The 16,338-nt window shown below is 31.8% G+C and overlaps 2 protein-coding genes and 1 pseudogene across 4 annotated transcripts; all 3 read left to right on the forward strand.

The window, feature by feature from the left end:
• The first annotated feature begins 3,168 nt into the window (after positions 1 to 3,168).
• Positions 3,169 to 4,346, forward strand: LOC102666067 (uncharacterized; annotated as a pseudogene).
• A 1,192-nt stretch (positions 4,347 to 5,538) lies between these two features.
• On the forward strand, positions 5,539 to 8,910 carry LOC100527775 (uncharacterized). The gene is given in 6 exon segments (NM_001250280.2): positions 5,539 to 5,684; positions 7,235 to 7,285; positions 7,369 to 7,438; positions 7,612 to 7,652; positions 8,222 to 8,281; positions 8,726 to 8,910. Coding segments are annotated over 6 exon segments (342 nt in total). The 5' UTR covers positions 5,539 to 5,618; the 3' UTR covers positions 8,780 to 8,910.
• Positions 8,911 to 11,727: 2,817 nt separating this feature from the next.
• Positions 11,728 to 16,001, forward strand: LOC100817457 (hydroxymethylglutaryl-CoA lyase, mitochondrial). Of its 3 annotated transcripts, none has more exons than XM_041009344.1 (9): positions 11,728 to 11,895; positions 13,165 to 13,413; positions 13,573 to 13,774; positions 13,974 to 14,153; positions 14,298 to 14,378; positions 14,448 to 14,611; positions 14,811 to 14,947; positions 15,231 to 15,346; positions 15,481 to 16,001. In XM_041009344.1, the coding sequence occupies exons 2-9, from the start codon at positions 13,247 to 13,249 to the stop codon at positions 15,733 to 15,735; spliced, it is 1,302 nt and encodes a 433-aa protein (XP_040865278.1). In that variant the 5' UTR covers positions 11,728 to 11,895; positions 13,165 to 13,246; the 3' UTR covers positions 15,736 to 16,001. The 3 variants fall into 3 exon arrangements, with proteins under 3 accessions (XP_040865278.1, XP_006575617.1, XP_014625777.1); XM_006575554.4 differs by having other exon boundaries at positions 13,222 to 13,413; XM_014770291.3 differs by lacking the exon at positions 11,728 to 11,895 and adding an exon at positions 11,935 to 12,096 and having other exon boundaries at positions 13,222 to 13,413.
• The last annotated feature ends 337 nt before the right edge of the window (positions 16,002 to 16,338 follow it).

Genomic DNA, 16,338 nt, shown 5'->3' on the forward strand with positions numbered 1-16,338 from the left:
GTCAAGATTTATTTTATATATAAAACTACGTACCCCATTGCCCAGAGGTTCTTCGCTATGCGAAGGTATGGGGGAGGGATGTTGTACGCAGCCTTACCCTTGCATATACAAAGAGGCTGTTTCCGGATTCGAACCCATATATTTTAAATATATGCTACTATTATTTTATCTATTTTTTTTTATCTAGTGTGAGTGAGACAGTGGGGTTTTGAGAGATTCAACTGTGAGCTAGGATATACCATATATTATTATTGTTGTAAACTAAAATAATGTAACAATTACAATCCTTTATTGTTATATATGAGTTTCAATTTAGATCATATAACATTGCTTGTCCTTTTAATCTAATCTCGAGTCGAGTCCCCTCCTCCCCCTCCTTTTTCTATTGTTGCTGGCAACTTCAAGAGTGGTCGAGTTTAGTAAAGATAAATGCATATGGTGCCTAAAGAAAGGATAATTGTTGACATAATTAAACGTAAATAACTGATTGTGTTACTTTATTATATTTGGTTTATTAGCGCTACTAAAATAAAATTAAACTACTAAATCGTAACTAATAACTTCACAAAAAAAAAAAACCCATAACTAATAATGTCGGTACCTACCTGTATCATGCCATGGCATATATGTTACTTTCATACAAATTCACGTGATTATAGTTTATGTCAGGGTATGTGAAAGCACGTGTAGCAGCAGAAACTTATGCTCTCGATTTTTCTTGATTTCTTTTAGGATTTTGGAGTTTTAAATAAGATTTTACACTATTATATAAGATTTTATTTTTAATGTCTTAATGACGGGTGCTGGTTGAATTAGTTTCTTTAGAGCACTAATGCATAAACAACTTTTTACGACAGTGGAAAGGAGATTTTTACTAAGGTTGCCAACCGACTTAAAAAATGGCAGCATTTGGTGTGATGACGTTCTTAATCATCCCGTTCATCCCTCAAAGTTTGTTAATTTCAAAGTGTAACACTTGACAGATGAACATGTCAATGTTTAGTTTGTGGTATCCTTTATTTATGACAATTATTTATGGATAAAGGGACCATTTATTATTTGCACAGAATTTGATTCTTTGTATAATTACAAACTACTATATGAATGCAACTTGACACGCAAATATCAATTGCATCAAATGGTATACGCCAATAATGCCTAAAGAAAAGGAAAACAATACAAATGAACCATTAACAATACCTGATGATGAATAAGGTTTTGAGGATTCGTCATGCTGTCCAGAAGATCCATGAAAAGAGTACCTCAAATTTGAATTTTTTGTAGCATAAGAAAGTCCTCAATGGTTCTAAGTTTAAGTTCACCATTTTGATTGTGTCCCCAACTTCAATTGTGGGTGAAAAATGATACACCAATAGTTTAAAGAAAAAATTACAAAATAATATTAGAACTAAACATTGAGATTTTTTTTAATAGTCAGACTAGTAATGCAGGACATGACAAATAAAGGACTAAAGAACAAAAGTTCTTTGCCATGTAGAGAAGACATATATACAATGCAATATGTGACACAGGAAATTAGAATAAAAGGACATTTTTTGAACTGCTGAAACAAAAGACCCGTAACCAAAACCTACATCTAAGATTATGTTGCAAAGGACTAATATATAACTGCCTTTTTGCCATCTAGAAGAAATAAAAGATTTTAATATTGCTATATCTAGGAATAGCTATTAGGCTATTAGTGCATGAAAAAAAAGTCGAAATAGACTAAAAGACAGATAACACAAACCTCAGCTCGAGGCTGTCCATGGTAACTGCCAAACAATGACACTCCCCATAACAACCTTGTTCTTCTCTTGTGCATTGGCCAATAATTGAGCACGAAAGTTCCTATTAAAAAAGAAAAGAGCAGAATTAGTTAAAAGAAAGCAGATGAAAATTATCTAAAAGGATAAAACATTTCAAAAGAAAAAACCTTGTGACAGGCTTAGACAGGTTAATTCCATTTCCATGGCCTTGTAAACCCACGAGATTCCCAATATCCTGAAACACCCTTCTGTTTCTTCCTTCATCACCCATGTTCTTCTGCTTAACCTCACCAACTAAACCACAAAAAGGGGAATTTCAGAAACGAAAACATAAAAACCCAAACTTTATCATCCAAACAAATCTTAAAACCCCAAAACCAACATTTATTATTGACATCGGCAACAAGAAAACAACAAAAAGATTAAAAAAAAAGAACAAAAACCATTGATGGGCTGTTGTTGCTGTTGTTCCAATCTGGCGGCCATGACAACGATTTGATGCGGTTCTTGAAACGTAAATATACCATACTCCAATCATTCTTCAACCCCATGCTTACTATGTTCCACACCCAATACATGACATAATGGTCACACTTATACCCTCCGCTTTGAACATGACTCTACGTTCAATATGTAAAATGATTGAATTAGACAATTACGACAAGTTACAAAACATGATCATTCAGACTTATATGACTAACCTTTAATTCAATCCACTAAGTTGCAACTTTATCAATTTGACCATCAAAACTAATCTTTAATGTCTTCATTGCACTGCTTAGTAAAAAATATCAACGTATAAACGAGGACAAAAATATTTATGTATCAACGTTTACAATAGATTAAATGAATTATAATATAATACTTAACTTGTTAATTACAACTTTGATATAAATATCAGGCTTCTTATGCAACGAATAGAACTAAATGACAACATCCTTTGTAGGATACAAAATAACCGGCTGCCAATGGTCCCTGAATTAAAAAATAATTAGGTATGTAAAATACAAACATTCTTTACAGGCATTTAATAAATTTGACTTACTAATTCAAGTAAACTCCTAAGTAGACTTTTCGTTAAAATTCTTTAACCCATGTTTCAATGTAACGTTGACATTCAGCATGTCTATCCTTTGCATTGTGTATAGACTAAAACTAAAGGAATTCATACACTGAACCATGACCCAAGGTTGAACTTCACTCATCCATAAACCTATTTTAAACAATTGAAATGAAAAATTGATAATCATGTATGTCATAACGAATATTAATTATTAGTTAATCATATGAAATGTACTTACATCATTGACAACTATAAATATAACTATGTTCAAATATTTGTCGCATGATATTATTTCATTTATATCTTACAATAGTTTTTGTTCTCATATGAGATTGTATGGCCACCAACGAAACATTTAATGTAGTTATTGATGTAAGTTTCACATGCTAGGGTGGTTGTAAGTTTTTTGTTTTTAAATTTAATTTTCAAAACAAAATATATCCGACAAAAATGAAACTAAAATGATTTTTAACTCAATTTTAAACTTTCTAATTCGTTTTCAAAACTAACAAAAATCGATTTAACTCAATTTGGTCTCTAGTTTTAAAAAAGTACATTTTCCTTACATTTAACAATGTGACCCTTCCCCTACCACCACCCCCACAATAATAGCCATCACCACCGACACTACGACAACCATCACTGCTACCACCACCCCACCATTACAATTTGAGATATACTTTTTTTTTTGGAGAGTTGGACTGTGTTGAAGAGATTTCTGTTCCACATAACAAAATAGTTGACTGTTTAACCTCTTGTATCCATGTAGCACATATAAATGATATTCTTGAAAAGCAAAAGGGCTTAATGCACATATATACAGCGTTCTTATTACCAGAACATAAATGGAGTGGTATTCTTTATGCCTCATTTTTTCATTTTTCGAATTCCCTTCCATTTTTTTTATTAAATTTTAATTAAGAAAGCAATCTTTATGCAGTCAAAACTACAGCCTTTTTATCCATAAAAAAACTTTGCTCAAAGGCTCCACAATGTTGTGAAGGACTCCCAAGGGAAGTCACAAACTTGCTGGAGCAACTTCCTTTGTTCAGGAGGTAATGGAGGCTGGCTTACTTTCTTTAGATGTTTCATTCTCTGTCACCAAAAATACTACATTGCATAAGCACAATAAAAATTGCCCAGGTACATCACTGTCGTCTTGTTTGGTTGAACATTATTCATCAGTTAGATTTGTATACTTTTTCTTTAACAAGTGGTGATTCTGTAAGTAATCTAATTGGTTGCTGATAATTTTATTTCATATTCTGCATTTGTTGTGCCCAAAATTAGGTTCATGTTTCAGCTTCAGAATGTGTTCTGGAAGTCATGAACCTTGCCATGGACGTCCCTTCAGTTGGCACCATCAATGAAGGATTCAAGAACGAGCTGCTTCATCAGTACGAGATAGAGAAGAACAAAGGTGCAAAGTCAATATTAAGAAAGTGTGCCAACATTCTTCAAGACTGGAAATAATAAATTGTACGAGTTATAGCCTGTAACCCTCATTTATGAAGTTTTGGGTAGATGAAACATTTACTATGTATAGCTCGTGCTTGGTGTAGTAGGTCCATATGATAGTGATGACAAGAAAACTAGTATCCTTAGGTAAATCCCTTACTGAATGAATTTTTAACACGATCAGGGTCTGGATAACAAGGTATCTATTCTATATTTATGAATATTCATAATTTGAAATTACTTAAATGTCTTTAATTATATTTTAAAATTATCTAGTTTTTACCTGACTCATTAAACAGGTAATATGGACAATTGTAATGATATACTTAGATGGCAGATGCTTATTTTTATGCTGTCTTTCAAGGAAATGTGTATTTTTATTAAGAAAATTACTGGTTAAATTACCATGACATGATTTTTTCTATTAAAATATTCCTATTGAAAGAGTTGAAATATAGTTGTGAATTAAGTATTTAGAGAACATATTAATAAGGTTATTAGTAGGTGACCCAAAAAAAATTAGATTATTAGTAAAAACTATATTTTAAAGTGACATGTTTTCGTATAAACTAAAACTTTTAAAGGAAAATATAATGTGAGATGAAATGAGTATTGTATTCTTAAAAAAAAAACAGAGTATTGCATTAAAACATTTTCCTACTAAAACAACTAGCTGGAAAAGTAAGTATTTTCTTTGTTGTATTTATTATTTTCTCTAGTTAATAATTAATATTTTCGGAAAGGTTGATTAGGAAGATTTAAAATTATTTTTTTGTTTGCGTGTCTCTTTAGTTCTCATAAAATAAGATTTTTTTATAACTAATAAGATTAATAAAGAATTTCATTTTAAAAATATAGAAATCTAATTGAACACTTTTAAAATAATTAGAGGAATAAATTGAGTACTAAGCGCAAAGAAAATTTCACTTTTAAAATTATATATTTTAATTTGTAATACAAAACATATATTGAAATTTATTTATTATTATAATTTTTTATTATAATCTGATGTATATATTAAAATGTAAATCTTTATTATTAATTTTAATTACATAAAAATATACATTTGATTTAGTAAAATTCATTCAGACCGTAAGATACTGATTATTTGATTAAGTACAAAAAATAAGATAAAGTCAGATTAAAAATATTCTTTTCTTTACCCCCATCAAATCAAATCAAATTATAATATTAAAAAACTGAATTTATTAGTAAAAATTAAAAACAATAGTCACAGCGAGTGTGGTTGCGTTTCTCCGTTCTGAGAAGGTTTTGGTCGGCGAAGTGAAGTCTTCTCCTTCAACAACAACAAGGGGTTGCCGTGAAGCATGGATGAAGCTGAATTTCAACGCCTTCTCCAACTTTTCCCCGTTGTTCGTTCTCGCGATTACACCGTACTTCTCTTTTCCTCTCTCTGTGTTTAGGGTTTAAAATTTCATGCCTTCTCTTTAATTGTTGCTCTCTATTACTCTGCATCAGCAATCTGGCTTCTCTTCCAGTTAAATTTCGATTTTTCAGAGACCCATGTTGTAATTTTCGTAATTCACATATTGCTTCTCTCTAATACAATTATACCTTTTGGCTTTTACGTTGGTTTAAGATGGTAGTGTTAGATTAAGGTATTGTAGTGTCTGAATTCATGTGGAAATTTAAGGTGGCTGTAGCAGAAAGGGTTAGGGTACCATAATATATGAGGAGGGTTTGGTATGAGATGTTAACCAGGTTCTGGCATGAATGAATTTTATTAGTGAGGATGTGGTTTTAGTTCCAGTTGTGAAATTGAGTAATTCAACTGTACACTAATTGAGTTAAATTAAAAGAAATAATGAAATGTTGTAGTCGGTTTCACCTAGGAATTAAGTCAGAGGCTTTGGTGGGAGGTGGGAGGTGGGAGCAGTGAGCATAAGACTTTGTGGAGTGTTTGCAGATCTATGGTTTATTTGATTGAAATGGATTGATTTTGTGTTTGAGGACATTCATCTCTATGGAGCGGTCATGGGACAAGGTTGTATTCAATTCATGGATACTACCTGGGTCCCTTCTCATGGTTTTGTTAAAGGAAATTTCTCTTCTAAACGTTTAGCTGGATTGGAAAGCTCTCCTGTTCTGCAATTTTAAGTTTCTTCTTTTGTTGTATTATTTTTATTTATTTATTTGTTATTAGTTTTAGTCTTTTAGGAAGATAGCTATCCTCCTTCCTTTGTGTGTTCTTTCTCTTTTCCATGTTATGATATCTTATTTAATAGAAATTACAAATGTAATGGTATTTTGTACCAACTTTTGAACTTTATTGAAACAATTTGAACATACTGAAATCCAAAAGCCATCTCTGCTTGTTATGCTTTGATGGTCAGTATGCTGAATTAACTTTTTTTGTTCTATGCATGGTTTGCTGATTGGGAAATGCTAGGATGATGTTAAAGCACTTGCTACTTGACCTATATTAGACTTTAGAGGCAAAACCTTGACCTTTCTTTTGTCTGTCTCTGCCTCCTGTAAGCTCAGTTTGGATTATGGAGATTTCCTTACAGTTGCTGGGATTTGCCAAGGAAATTGTCTGAACCAATTAATGTTATCTCATCTTGTTTTGATTTTTATTTGATACAAAGAAGATTGGATCATTGGAATAATTTTCCATGTTTAGTTCATTAACATATGTAGTTAGCACAACATTAGCGTTTTATATGAATCAATTGGTTTTCTCTAAACTGAGATACTGATTCCCACAGCATACTATGATGCAAAATCCCTATGCACAACATTGACGTTTGAAGGACTGGCATTAGGAATATATATTAATATTATTTTCTGAACTTGAGATACTGATTACCATAGCATATTATGATGCAAAATCCAAATTTTTTATTTCTTCACTTAAATAATTTACAAATTCTATAATTTGTGAGTGCATTGAAGTACCAAATTGACAACTGTTAAATTTCAGGCAGAAGCAACATCATCCAGACAAATTGCATCTGGGTCAGCACAGAATGAGGTGGTAATGCTGAACCTGAATCTGTTGTATGCATTGATGTCTGCTTATATATTTGATGTTAGCCGACAAAATTTTCTCTGCAGCTAAAGGAATGGCAAGATGCATGGGACGAAAGGGATAAGGATTTTGAGAAGCAAGGAATTAATCAACAAGGTACCACTATCTTTGGGACTTTTTTTTTTTATCAACTTCAGTTTTCTAGAAAGCACATCAAAGTTCATGAGTTACATGGCAATGTAGTTAATTATGTTGGTTATAACTTACAGAAAACAGAATTATGATTTTGAAATTAATGGTATGCTTGTGTGATTTCTTCAAATCTACAGATTCATTTTGGAGCAAGCTAAAGTCAGAGGCTGCTAGGAAGGTATTCTGAAATTTACCTGTTACTATATGCATACTGATTTTGTTTTAGAATTAACATTGTAGCACATTATTGAGGAAATTTGCTTACACCCTTGTTTATTTCTAGTACCATGTCCATATGCTATGTCAATAAATCAGTTGTTTTGCATCATTGCTTCATTCCTTTGGCAACAGTGACCTTTTACTTGATTTCCATGCCCAGATGAATTTTTCATTTAATGGACCTTTATTTTGCCAAGTTTTTTTGGGTACTTTTTTTTTTTCTTTTGTTATAGGGGAGAAATATTCTTATTAATATTTCTGTGCACGAACAAGTTTTCACTCTTGTGCATTCTCTTTTTCGTAAGCCTGTTTGTGAGAGCTATAATTTGATATTAAACTATTACAAGCCCTTCAGACAGTAGTGACAAAAGAGATAAGGGGGTGATGTCTTGGTATGTCTGCTATGTAATAAGCCTACAACTTTGTTGGTGATTTTATTGATTATCCATGGCATTCCTGTGATTATTAAACAAGTTGTCAAGTATCCTTTGAATGAGACTTAGCTCATTGGTTCTAATGTTCCGACAGGTGGGTGCAGAAGAAGCGGAGAGATTTTGCAAGTCATTCCAACAAATCCATAAGAAACTAGTATGTGCAAAATATTTGAAATTTAAGTCATTGTTCCATAAAATATATTATGAAAGATATATTTTATACAACTTAGTATCTTCTTGAAAGCATTTTTTGTGAAATTGTCTAAAAAAAGTTATGCCTCCAGAAAAGTGTTATTTTCTATGAAAATGGAATTTTCTATATTTTTTTAGGCGAGTCTTTCTTGAAGGATTGTCTTTCATTGATTAGGAAAATAATTGTGAACTGCATAGACTTAAGAACATTATACATGTTTTGCAATAAAATATAGAAAACTGCATTTTCCTCACTGAAATTCCAGAAAAAGATAAACAAAGGAAAATAAAATTAAAATGTTTCTAATGAAATAAATAGAAGCAGAGTTTCCTTGTTAGTTGTTAGTATCGCATTTGATGAAAATTTATTTTCTTGTTTTATCTTATGTTTTCCATTGTATTTTAGGTCAATGAAGAGTTGAGTTTAGATGCTGCTCGAAGCTTCTTAAATTCATCCTAGAGTTCTAAAGAATCACGCATGCTTTCGACATTTCTTGTGATTAAACAATCAGCCGTTGTAACATTGTAATTCTTTTGTACTGTATCAAAGTATTTTATAATTTAATATCTGCGAGATTTTGATTTGTAGTTATTTATTATTATTGTATTAGTAAGAACTAATATTCTTCCCCCATTAACCCTCGCCCCTTTTTCTTCATTTCAAATGAAGCTGAAGTTTGCATCATAAAGCGGTGATTGTCATCGTATCAGAATCATATATAAAGTCTGTTATTTAAAATAATCACTTTTAAAAGTTTTTTTTTTGTTTTGATTTTTTAAAATAATCAAAAGTTGAAAAGAATATAAAATCTAATCAAAATCAGAAGTTATTTAGAATAGTTTTTCATGATTCTTTGTTTTTTTAATGATATTTTTATGATTGTGAATAAATATAAATTGTTTTTTTTAAGAAATCTAAAAATATCTACTAGATTCTTTTACCTTGGAATCATTTTTTTAACCGGTAATAGATTAGTTATATCTTGCAAGTAAACTAATGGCTTAGTGGAGGGGTGCAAGGTTTCATTTTGTTCATATGAATGCAAATGATTTATTTAGTGAGAGATTTTGATTAATCTTTGACTTAATGGATTGAGAAACATTCATTGTTTTCTAGGGAAAAAAATATCATAATGATGAATAAGCATTATTAAATAATAACCATACACATTTGGAAACTAATTGTTAAACTCCAAGCCACCATTTGTTGTATTAATATGTTCACACTTTTATGGGAGAGTTGATTGGTTATTTTAATATATATATTATCTACGATGCCTGTCTTATGTTTATACCTGAGGAAGATAATAATTCAACTGAAAACTCAAGATAGTTGAGGCCTTAGTATCCAGTAATAGCCTAGTAGGACAGCTGTATTAGGTGATAGATTAGAATGCAAGAAGAATAAATTTGACTACAAATTTAAAATGGATTATTAAAATTAAATTAAAATAATTTTAACCATTTATATATAATTTTAAGATAAAGTATGATAATATGCCACTATATATGTAACGCTAGTTGTATATCTTATTTCCTTTTCGGGTTTATTGTTAAGTCACCATTTAAGTTCGGTTGGCTTGATTAAATCATGCTAGCAGTTGATAGGTAAGTATCACCAAAAAACACGACATTTCCTTTTATATCCAGCCTTTACCTGGTTAATAAGAGAAAAAATGCCTGGTTTCTATGTTTTATTTTATTCAGAATAAGTTCTATGTTTTATTTTCAGATGATATATTGTTTTATAATAATTACAAAAATATCTAAATAAATATGACCACAAGTTATGAATCGCCATGCATGCTGGCTGCTACGTAAAACACAAATTGAGCAGCTTCTCTCAAGTCTCATTTATCCAATAATGTATGGGATTTTAGTTCTGTAAATATATACATATTATTTTATATAATGGCCTTTATAAAATACCATGCATCTTTCAATGACTATTGCTCCTTATAACAATGTTCAGAATCACAGCCTCTGTGATAGTTCAATTCATAAAGTAATTAAATACTACCACGACTAAATTAAATTGAAGAATAATTTGATTTAAAGTGAGATATTTGTTGTAAGTTGCATTTGGCAAAAATGAGTGTTGAGCTTTGATGTCATCTTTATTAATGGTTTAGTTGTTGGTTGGGCAGAAGCAGAATGACACTCTACCTGTCTTGGTCGCACCTCTCCTTTTGTTTTTAGCGTACAAATACAAAATCTGAAAAACATGAAACCTTTTCAAATTAGGAATTAGGAATCCATTATTATGGAAAGGGCTCCGAAATTTCTCATTTCTCAGAGCGGAAAATGTTACTAGCTCGTTCCATATAATATGACATTTTAGAGAAGGAAATATTATTCCAAGATAAATATCGTTTTACAAAAACTAATTATGCATTAAATATTTTTTTTTTAAGATTATCCTTAATTAATTCTTAATGAAAGTAATGTATGATAAAAATAAATGAGTAATTAATTAAAGAGATAAATAGTATATTAAAAATTATCTAATATTTTTTTAAAAAAAATCAACAAATTAATTACATTTCTTAGTTCCTATACCAAAATTTTAAACATCATATAAAGGTGTAGCAGAGGAGTATTAAAAAGATAAATGCTAAGGAATTCCTAGAAACTTAAAATTGAAATTTTTTTTTACTGGGATGTGAAATTAAATATTCCAACTGATTTTAAATGATAACGATATTTTTAAAGTTACACAATCTTTTCACTTCAAGTATATACATACTGTTGTGAAAGTCTATTAGGACCGAGCAACCAACTGATTCCATGATTGGATGCGTCTGCTTCACTTTTACGGGTGTTGATCCCTGAATTAGTGGCCACTTCACTCTTATTTTTTGAAATCACAGAGTTACTATTGTCATAAGTATAGACATTGCGTATTCAAGATACTAAGCATAATACTTAGTAGAACTTCCAATCATATTTGACAAGGTGATGATAAAGAGTTGTTAGTTAATACTACGTCATTCAATTTTTCTGATAAGACTATATATCACCACAAATTAGGATTATCATATCTAAGAAGAAATATTCAGAAACTTGTGTTAATTTTGGAGGGATTATGTAAAGGACAGGTATGCTTATCAATTAGGAGAGATTCTCTCAAGAGTAAAAATTTTCTTATTTTCACTGTAGGTCGAAAGAAGTCTTCCGTGATTCAATCCTACGCTAAGTTTCATATTGTATTTTCTAATACCTATCTGAATCATAAGTTATAACTAGAGTGATTTTCAATCAATGAATTAACAGCTTGGTTAAATTAAGTTGATACACATAACTCTTTCTTTTGAACGCAAATCTTTGTTGTATTGACACCTTTGTTTATTTTGAAGTGTCACTGACCTAACTAGTCACCTAACTACCAACTGAAAACCAACCAGTTCCTCTTTCTCTGTCTTCATTGAATTCAAATAATCAAACAAAAAGTCAATGACCTTTTCCTTCCCTTTGTTCCTACTCTTCTACCCCCTCCAGTTCCTACCCATTCTAGTTACTTCCTCTTTCCATTCTCCCCAATTTCTAGGGCTTCCTCAACTCTTTTCCTTTTTCCAGGTCTGTCTGCTTCTTCCAAATCTCTTTTTTCTTGCCTCTTAAATGAACTTGCCAACCAAAGTCTCAAATTCAAATAGGAAAAAAAAAATAGATTTTTCTTTTTTCTGCACTCTTCATTGAGTATGAGGATTGTTTTCCATTGAGTGCCTTTTTTGCTTTAAGTTTATTTATTATTGTGGAGCTGAGTTTCAAGTTTCTACTGTGAGTTCTGCCTCTTGTTTTTCTAGTCAATTTGTGATCAGCAGCAATTTAAAATCTCAAAAGCACAGTTTATCTTTATGATATTAAAAACATTTTCTCATTTGATACTATGTTTCCAGATAAAAAAGGCTTTGACTTGATGTTGAGATGTGAGATACTCAGAACCGAACAAGCAAATTTTTATGACCATATAGCTAATGAATTATGTGTGATTGATCACTCTTTTGTCACCATGGCTATCCTTGTTTGAGTTATTGGAAAATGGGGAATGAAAAATCACTTCACACAAGCTTTGTACAACACAAATGCGGAAAGGTTGCAAGTGGAATGCACCTCCTTTACATTCCAACCACACATCCTGGCCCTATTATAGCACGAGAGCAAGTTGGAAGTGATTTTTTGCCCACTACAAAGCAACATGGAGTACAGGATTGAAAATTAAAACATTTCTGTCTAACTCCATTTCACTTTCCTCCTCATTTTCCACTTGCTCAGACAAACACTGTCTGTGTATGTTTGGATTAACATTGGATGGTCTAGAATTGCTTTGAAATACTAGCTAACATGATTTTAAGTGTCCACTTTTTCATACAAGCATTGTCTACGCATGTTTGAATTAACATTGGATTATCTAGAATTACGTTGAAATACTAACATGATTTTAAGTAATGACCACATGTTTGGTTTCATGTTAAGGTTGGGTCTAGAATTAATTTTGAGTTGAAGCAATTCTACATAGCTTTTACATTGAATCGAGAATTTTATAGAGTTTTACTACTAGTATACTTTTATATTAAAACATCTAAACATAAATCACATCACTTCAAAAATCAATTTTGCAAAAGTTCACCCAAACACACTAAAATCAATTGCAACTAATTATGATCCTTCTTTAACTGTTTTTTATATGACGTGGCATCATTTGTGGTAAATGAAATTTATAAAAGGCAACTGATTTGTCTTGCAATTTTAAGTTTTAACTGATTGTGAAGTACAACCTTAATCCAGAAGAGTATAGCTTGCCATTGATTCTCATTCTGTGAATATAAATAGACGTATGATATGCAGATGAAAATATGCCTCTCATTTGATGCACAGTATTTACTCTCTCACATCTTTTGCCAGCTCCCTTTAACCCAACCACTTCACCATGTCAAGTTTGGAGGAACCACTTGGTCTTGACAAGTTGCCAAGCATGAACACCATTGATAGGATTCAGAGGTTCTCATCTGGTTCTTGCCGTCCCAGAGTCGATAACTTGGGCATGGGAAACTGCTGGATTGAAGGACGAAGTTGCAGCACATCTAACAGCTGCAAGTGAGTCAAGTATTGCAACTTAAGTTAGAGACTTGATACATTTTATTGCTCTATCATTCAATCTCCTTTTTTCCTCTTTTATGTTCTAATCACTGTTGTTGTATAGTTTTTAATCTTTTACCTGCCTACTATGTCCATAAATATTCTATCTCTGTGCAGTGAAGATGATGAAGAGTATACAGCAGAGACATTCCCATGGAAAAGACAAACAAGGGACTTATCCCCAGATGACTCCTTCAGTCAAAAAACTCTGATCAAAGGAAGGAAGTCAATGAAATTTGGAATGATTGATGATTCATTCTCTGATTGCCAAACCAGTCCAAAATGCCATACCAAAGATTTGCAAGGTTTGGCTTATAAGGTAATTCAGTGGCTGCATTATCTTCAATGTTCTTTGTTCAAGTTCTTTCAGCTACTAACTTAGCTATTTACACCTTGCCTCCTCTTGTTTCCAATTAAGTAATATATTTTAAACTTTTTGTTGTCGTTTTATTTTATCGCATTTCCTTTTCTGCTAATTAACATATTTTCAATTTTAATTGGATAATGGCATGATGCAGTATCTGAATAGTATACCAAAGTTTGTAAAGATAGTAGAAGTTGGTCCAAGGGATGGATTACAAAATGAGAAGAACATTGTACCTACTGCTGTAAAGATTGAATTGATTCACAGACTAGCTTCTACTGGGCTATCTGTTATTGAGGCTACAAGTTTTGTTTCTCCCAAATGGGTCCCACAGGTATAATAATGACTTTACCTTATTTCTTGTAACTTGACATTGATGATTTTCAAGAGTGATGGCTGGAGTAAATTTTCTCTAAGTTGCTTTTGGATGACATTAGTTCCATCTGATTTTAAATCATAATGTTTCTTTGTCTTATAGCTGGCTGATGCAAAGGATGTAATGCAAGCAGTGCATAACTTGAGAGGCATCAGATTACCAGTTCTGACCCCTAATTTAAAGGTAGAATAATCTAGATAACCATAAATAGGCAGACATACATTCAGATCTCTGACCTTTTTACATTCATAGGGTTTTGAAGCTGCAATAGCTGCTGGTGCTAGAGAAGTTGCTATTTTTGCATCAGCTTCTGAATCATTTTCAAAATCAAACATTAACTGTAGCATCGAAGAGAGCCTTATTCGTTTCCAAGCTGTTACTCATGCTGCTAAACAACTCTCAATTCCTGTTCGAGGGTATGCCTTTCATTTTCTTTTTATTGAGACTACATCATATTATGGTTGCTTCAATATATGTGTTGGGAAAGACCTTTCAAATAGTAGTTGGATGCATGAAAGTCCCATTGGTTGATATTGTAAATGTTGCTGACACCATTCTGTTTTTATTCTGTGTATTCCATATTTCAATTAGTTTCTTTGTAATGAAATGTGATAGGTATGTATCATGTGTTGCTGGATGCCCAGTGGAAGGACCAATCCCTCCCTCAAAAGTAGCATATGTTGCCAAAGAATTATATGATATGGGTTGCTTTGAAATCTCCCTTGGTGACACAATTGGAGTTGGCACACCAGGTAACAAGTTTAATCAATTTTGAACTTCTAAAGTTTAAGTGATCCATGCTTGATACAATAATTCTGGTGGTGGATATGTTTCATTTTGTTGATAGACTAGATTGTCTATTCTTGTAGACCTTTTACAGTATGAAATTGATAAGGTGAAAATGTCAATTCTTGGCGGAACTTGGGGATGAATGTAAAACTAAGTGCTTTGTATTTTACTAAGTATTTGTCATTGGTTTCTGGTATATGATCCCTCTGTACTTAAATAGTTTCCTATTCATTTTGTTATGTTCAGGAACTGTAGTTCCTATGCTTTTGGCTGTGATGGCTGTTGTTCCAATAGATAAGATAGCTGTCCACTTTCATGACACATATGGACAATCCCTTCCAAATATACTTGTGTCCCTCCAAGTAAGTCATCAACTAAATATAGCTTGGCCTTTGGACATGCTTGTCTTTTGGTGTGTAAAAAATGATTTCATTTTATTAGTTTTGTTTTGGCACTCAACATAATCAGTAACGTATGTTAATTTGTATTTGAACAGATGGGGATTAGCACAGTGGATTCCTCTGTTGCTGGTCTTGGTGGGTGTCCATATGCTAAGGGAGCTTCAGGAAATGTTGCTACTGAAGATGTTGTGTACATGTTGAACGGCCTTGGCATCAAAACCGATGTTGATCTTGGAAAATTAATATTGGCTGGGGAATTCATCAGCAACCATTTGGGGAGGCCATCCACTTCAAAGACTGCCATTGCCTTGAACCGTGTCACAAGTAATGCTTCCAAGATTTCACATTAAGTGTACCAAATGTATATCAATATGACAATATGCTTCAAGTAGTGACATATGATCACTCTATACATATTATGTTCCTTTTGTTCTACATGCTGGTACAAGAGGAATAACATGTTCACTCATATGGATGCGTTTTGGTTTTAGAAATGAAGAAATATAGTAAGTGCAAGGTGCTCGTTTGAAGCTTAGCTTTACCATTTTCCCCTAACTGTTACACTCTCCTTCACAACTTTGTTGTGTACAATGTTTATAACACGAGCTAAATTTAACATTGGGAAATAACGAGGAAAAATTGGGAAATCTAATGGAAATGAGAAAATATAACATGATATGTAAAGTTCCGTTATAATAATTATTTTAAAAATTATATTTAATATGATTTTTAATTGATAAAAAAAAACTTTTGTACTCACATTATATAGAAATTAATCTCAAAGAAAATTGCAAGACGGGTTCTTTTAATTACTATATATAAAGGAATTCAAAATACTTTCTTATCAAAACAAGTTACTGTAGAAGGAATTGAACCCGAAAATATCCCATCATGTTGAAAATATTTTCAACTTAGAACAAAATTCTTTCTCGTGAAAAGTTCTTGTAATTTTG

This window comes from Glycine max, chromosome 2 (assembly GCF_000004515.6).
Source record: "Glycine max cultivar Williams 82 chromosome 2, Glycine_max_v4.0, whole genome shotgun sequence".
NCBI lineage: Eukaryota > Viridiplantae > Streptophyta > Magnoliopsida > Fabales > Fabaceae > Glycine > Glycine max.

Bases quoted from the DNA above. Each gene is read 5' to 3' on its own strand.
- LOC100817457 (XM_041009344.1), top strand. From the start codon at position 13,247: ATGTCAAGTTTGGAGGAACCACTTGGTCTTGACAAGTTGCCAAGCATG. The intron at 13,775-13,973 runs GTAATTCAGTGG...GGCATGATGCAG, and splicing joins TGCAAGGTTTGGCTTATAAG to TATCTGAATAGTATACCAAA. The intron at 14,154-14,297 runs GTATAATAATGA...TTTGTCTTATAG, and splicing joins CTCCCAAATGGGTCCCACAG to CTGGCTGATGCAAAGGATGT.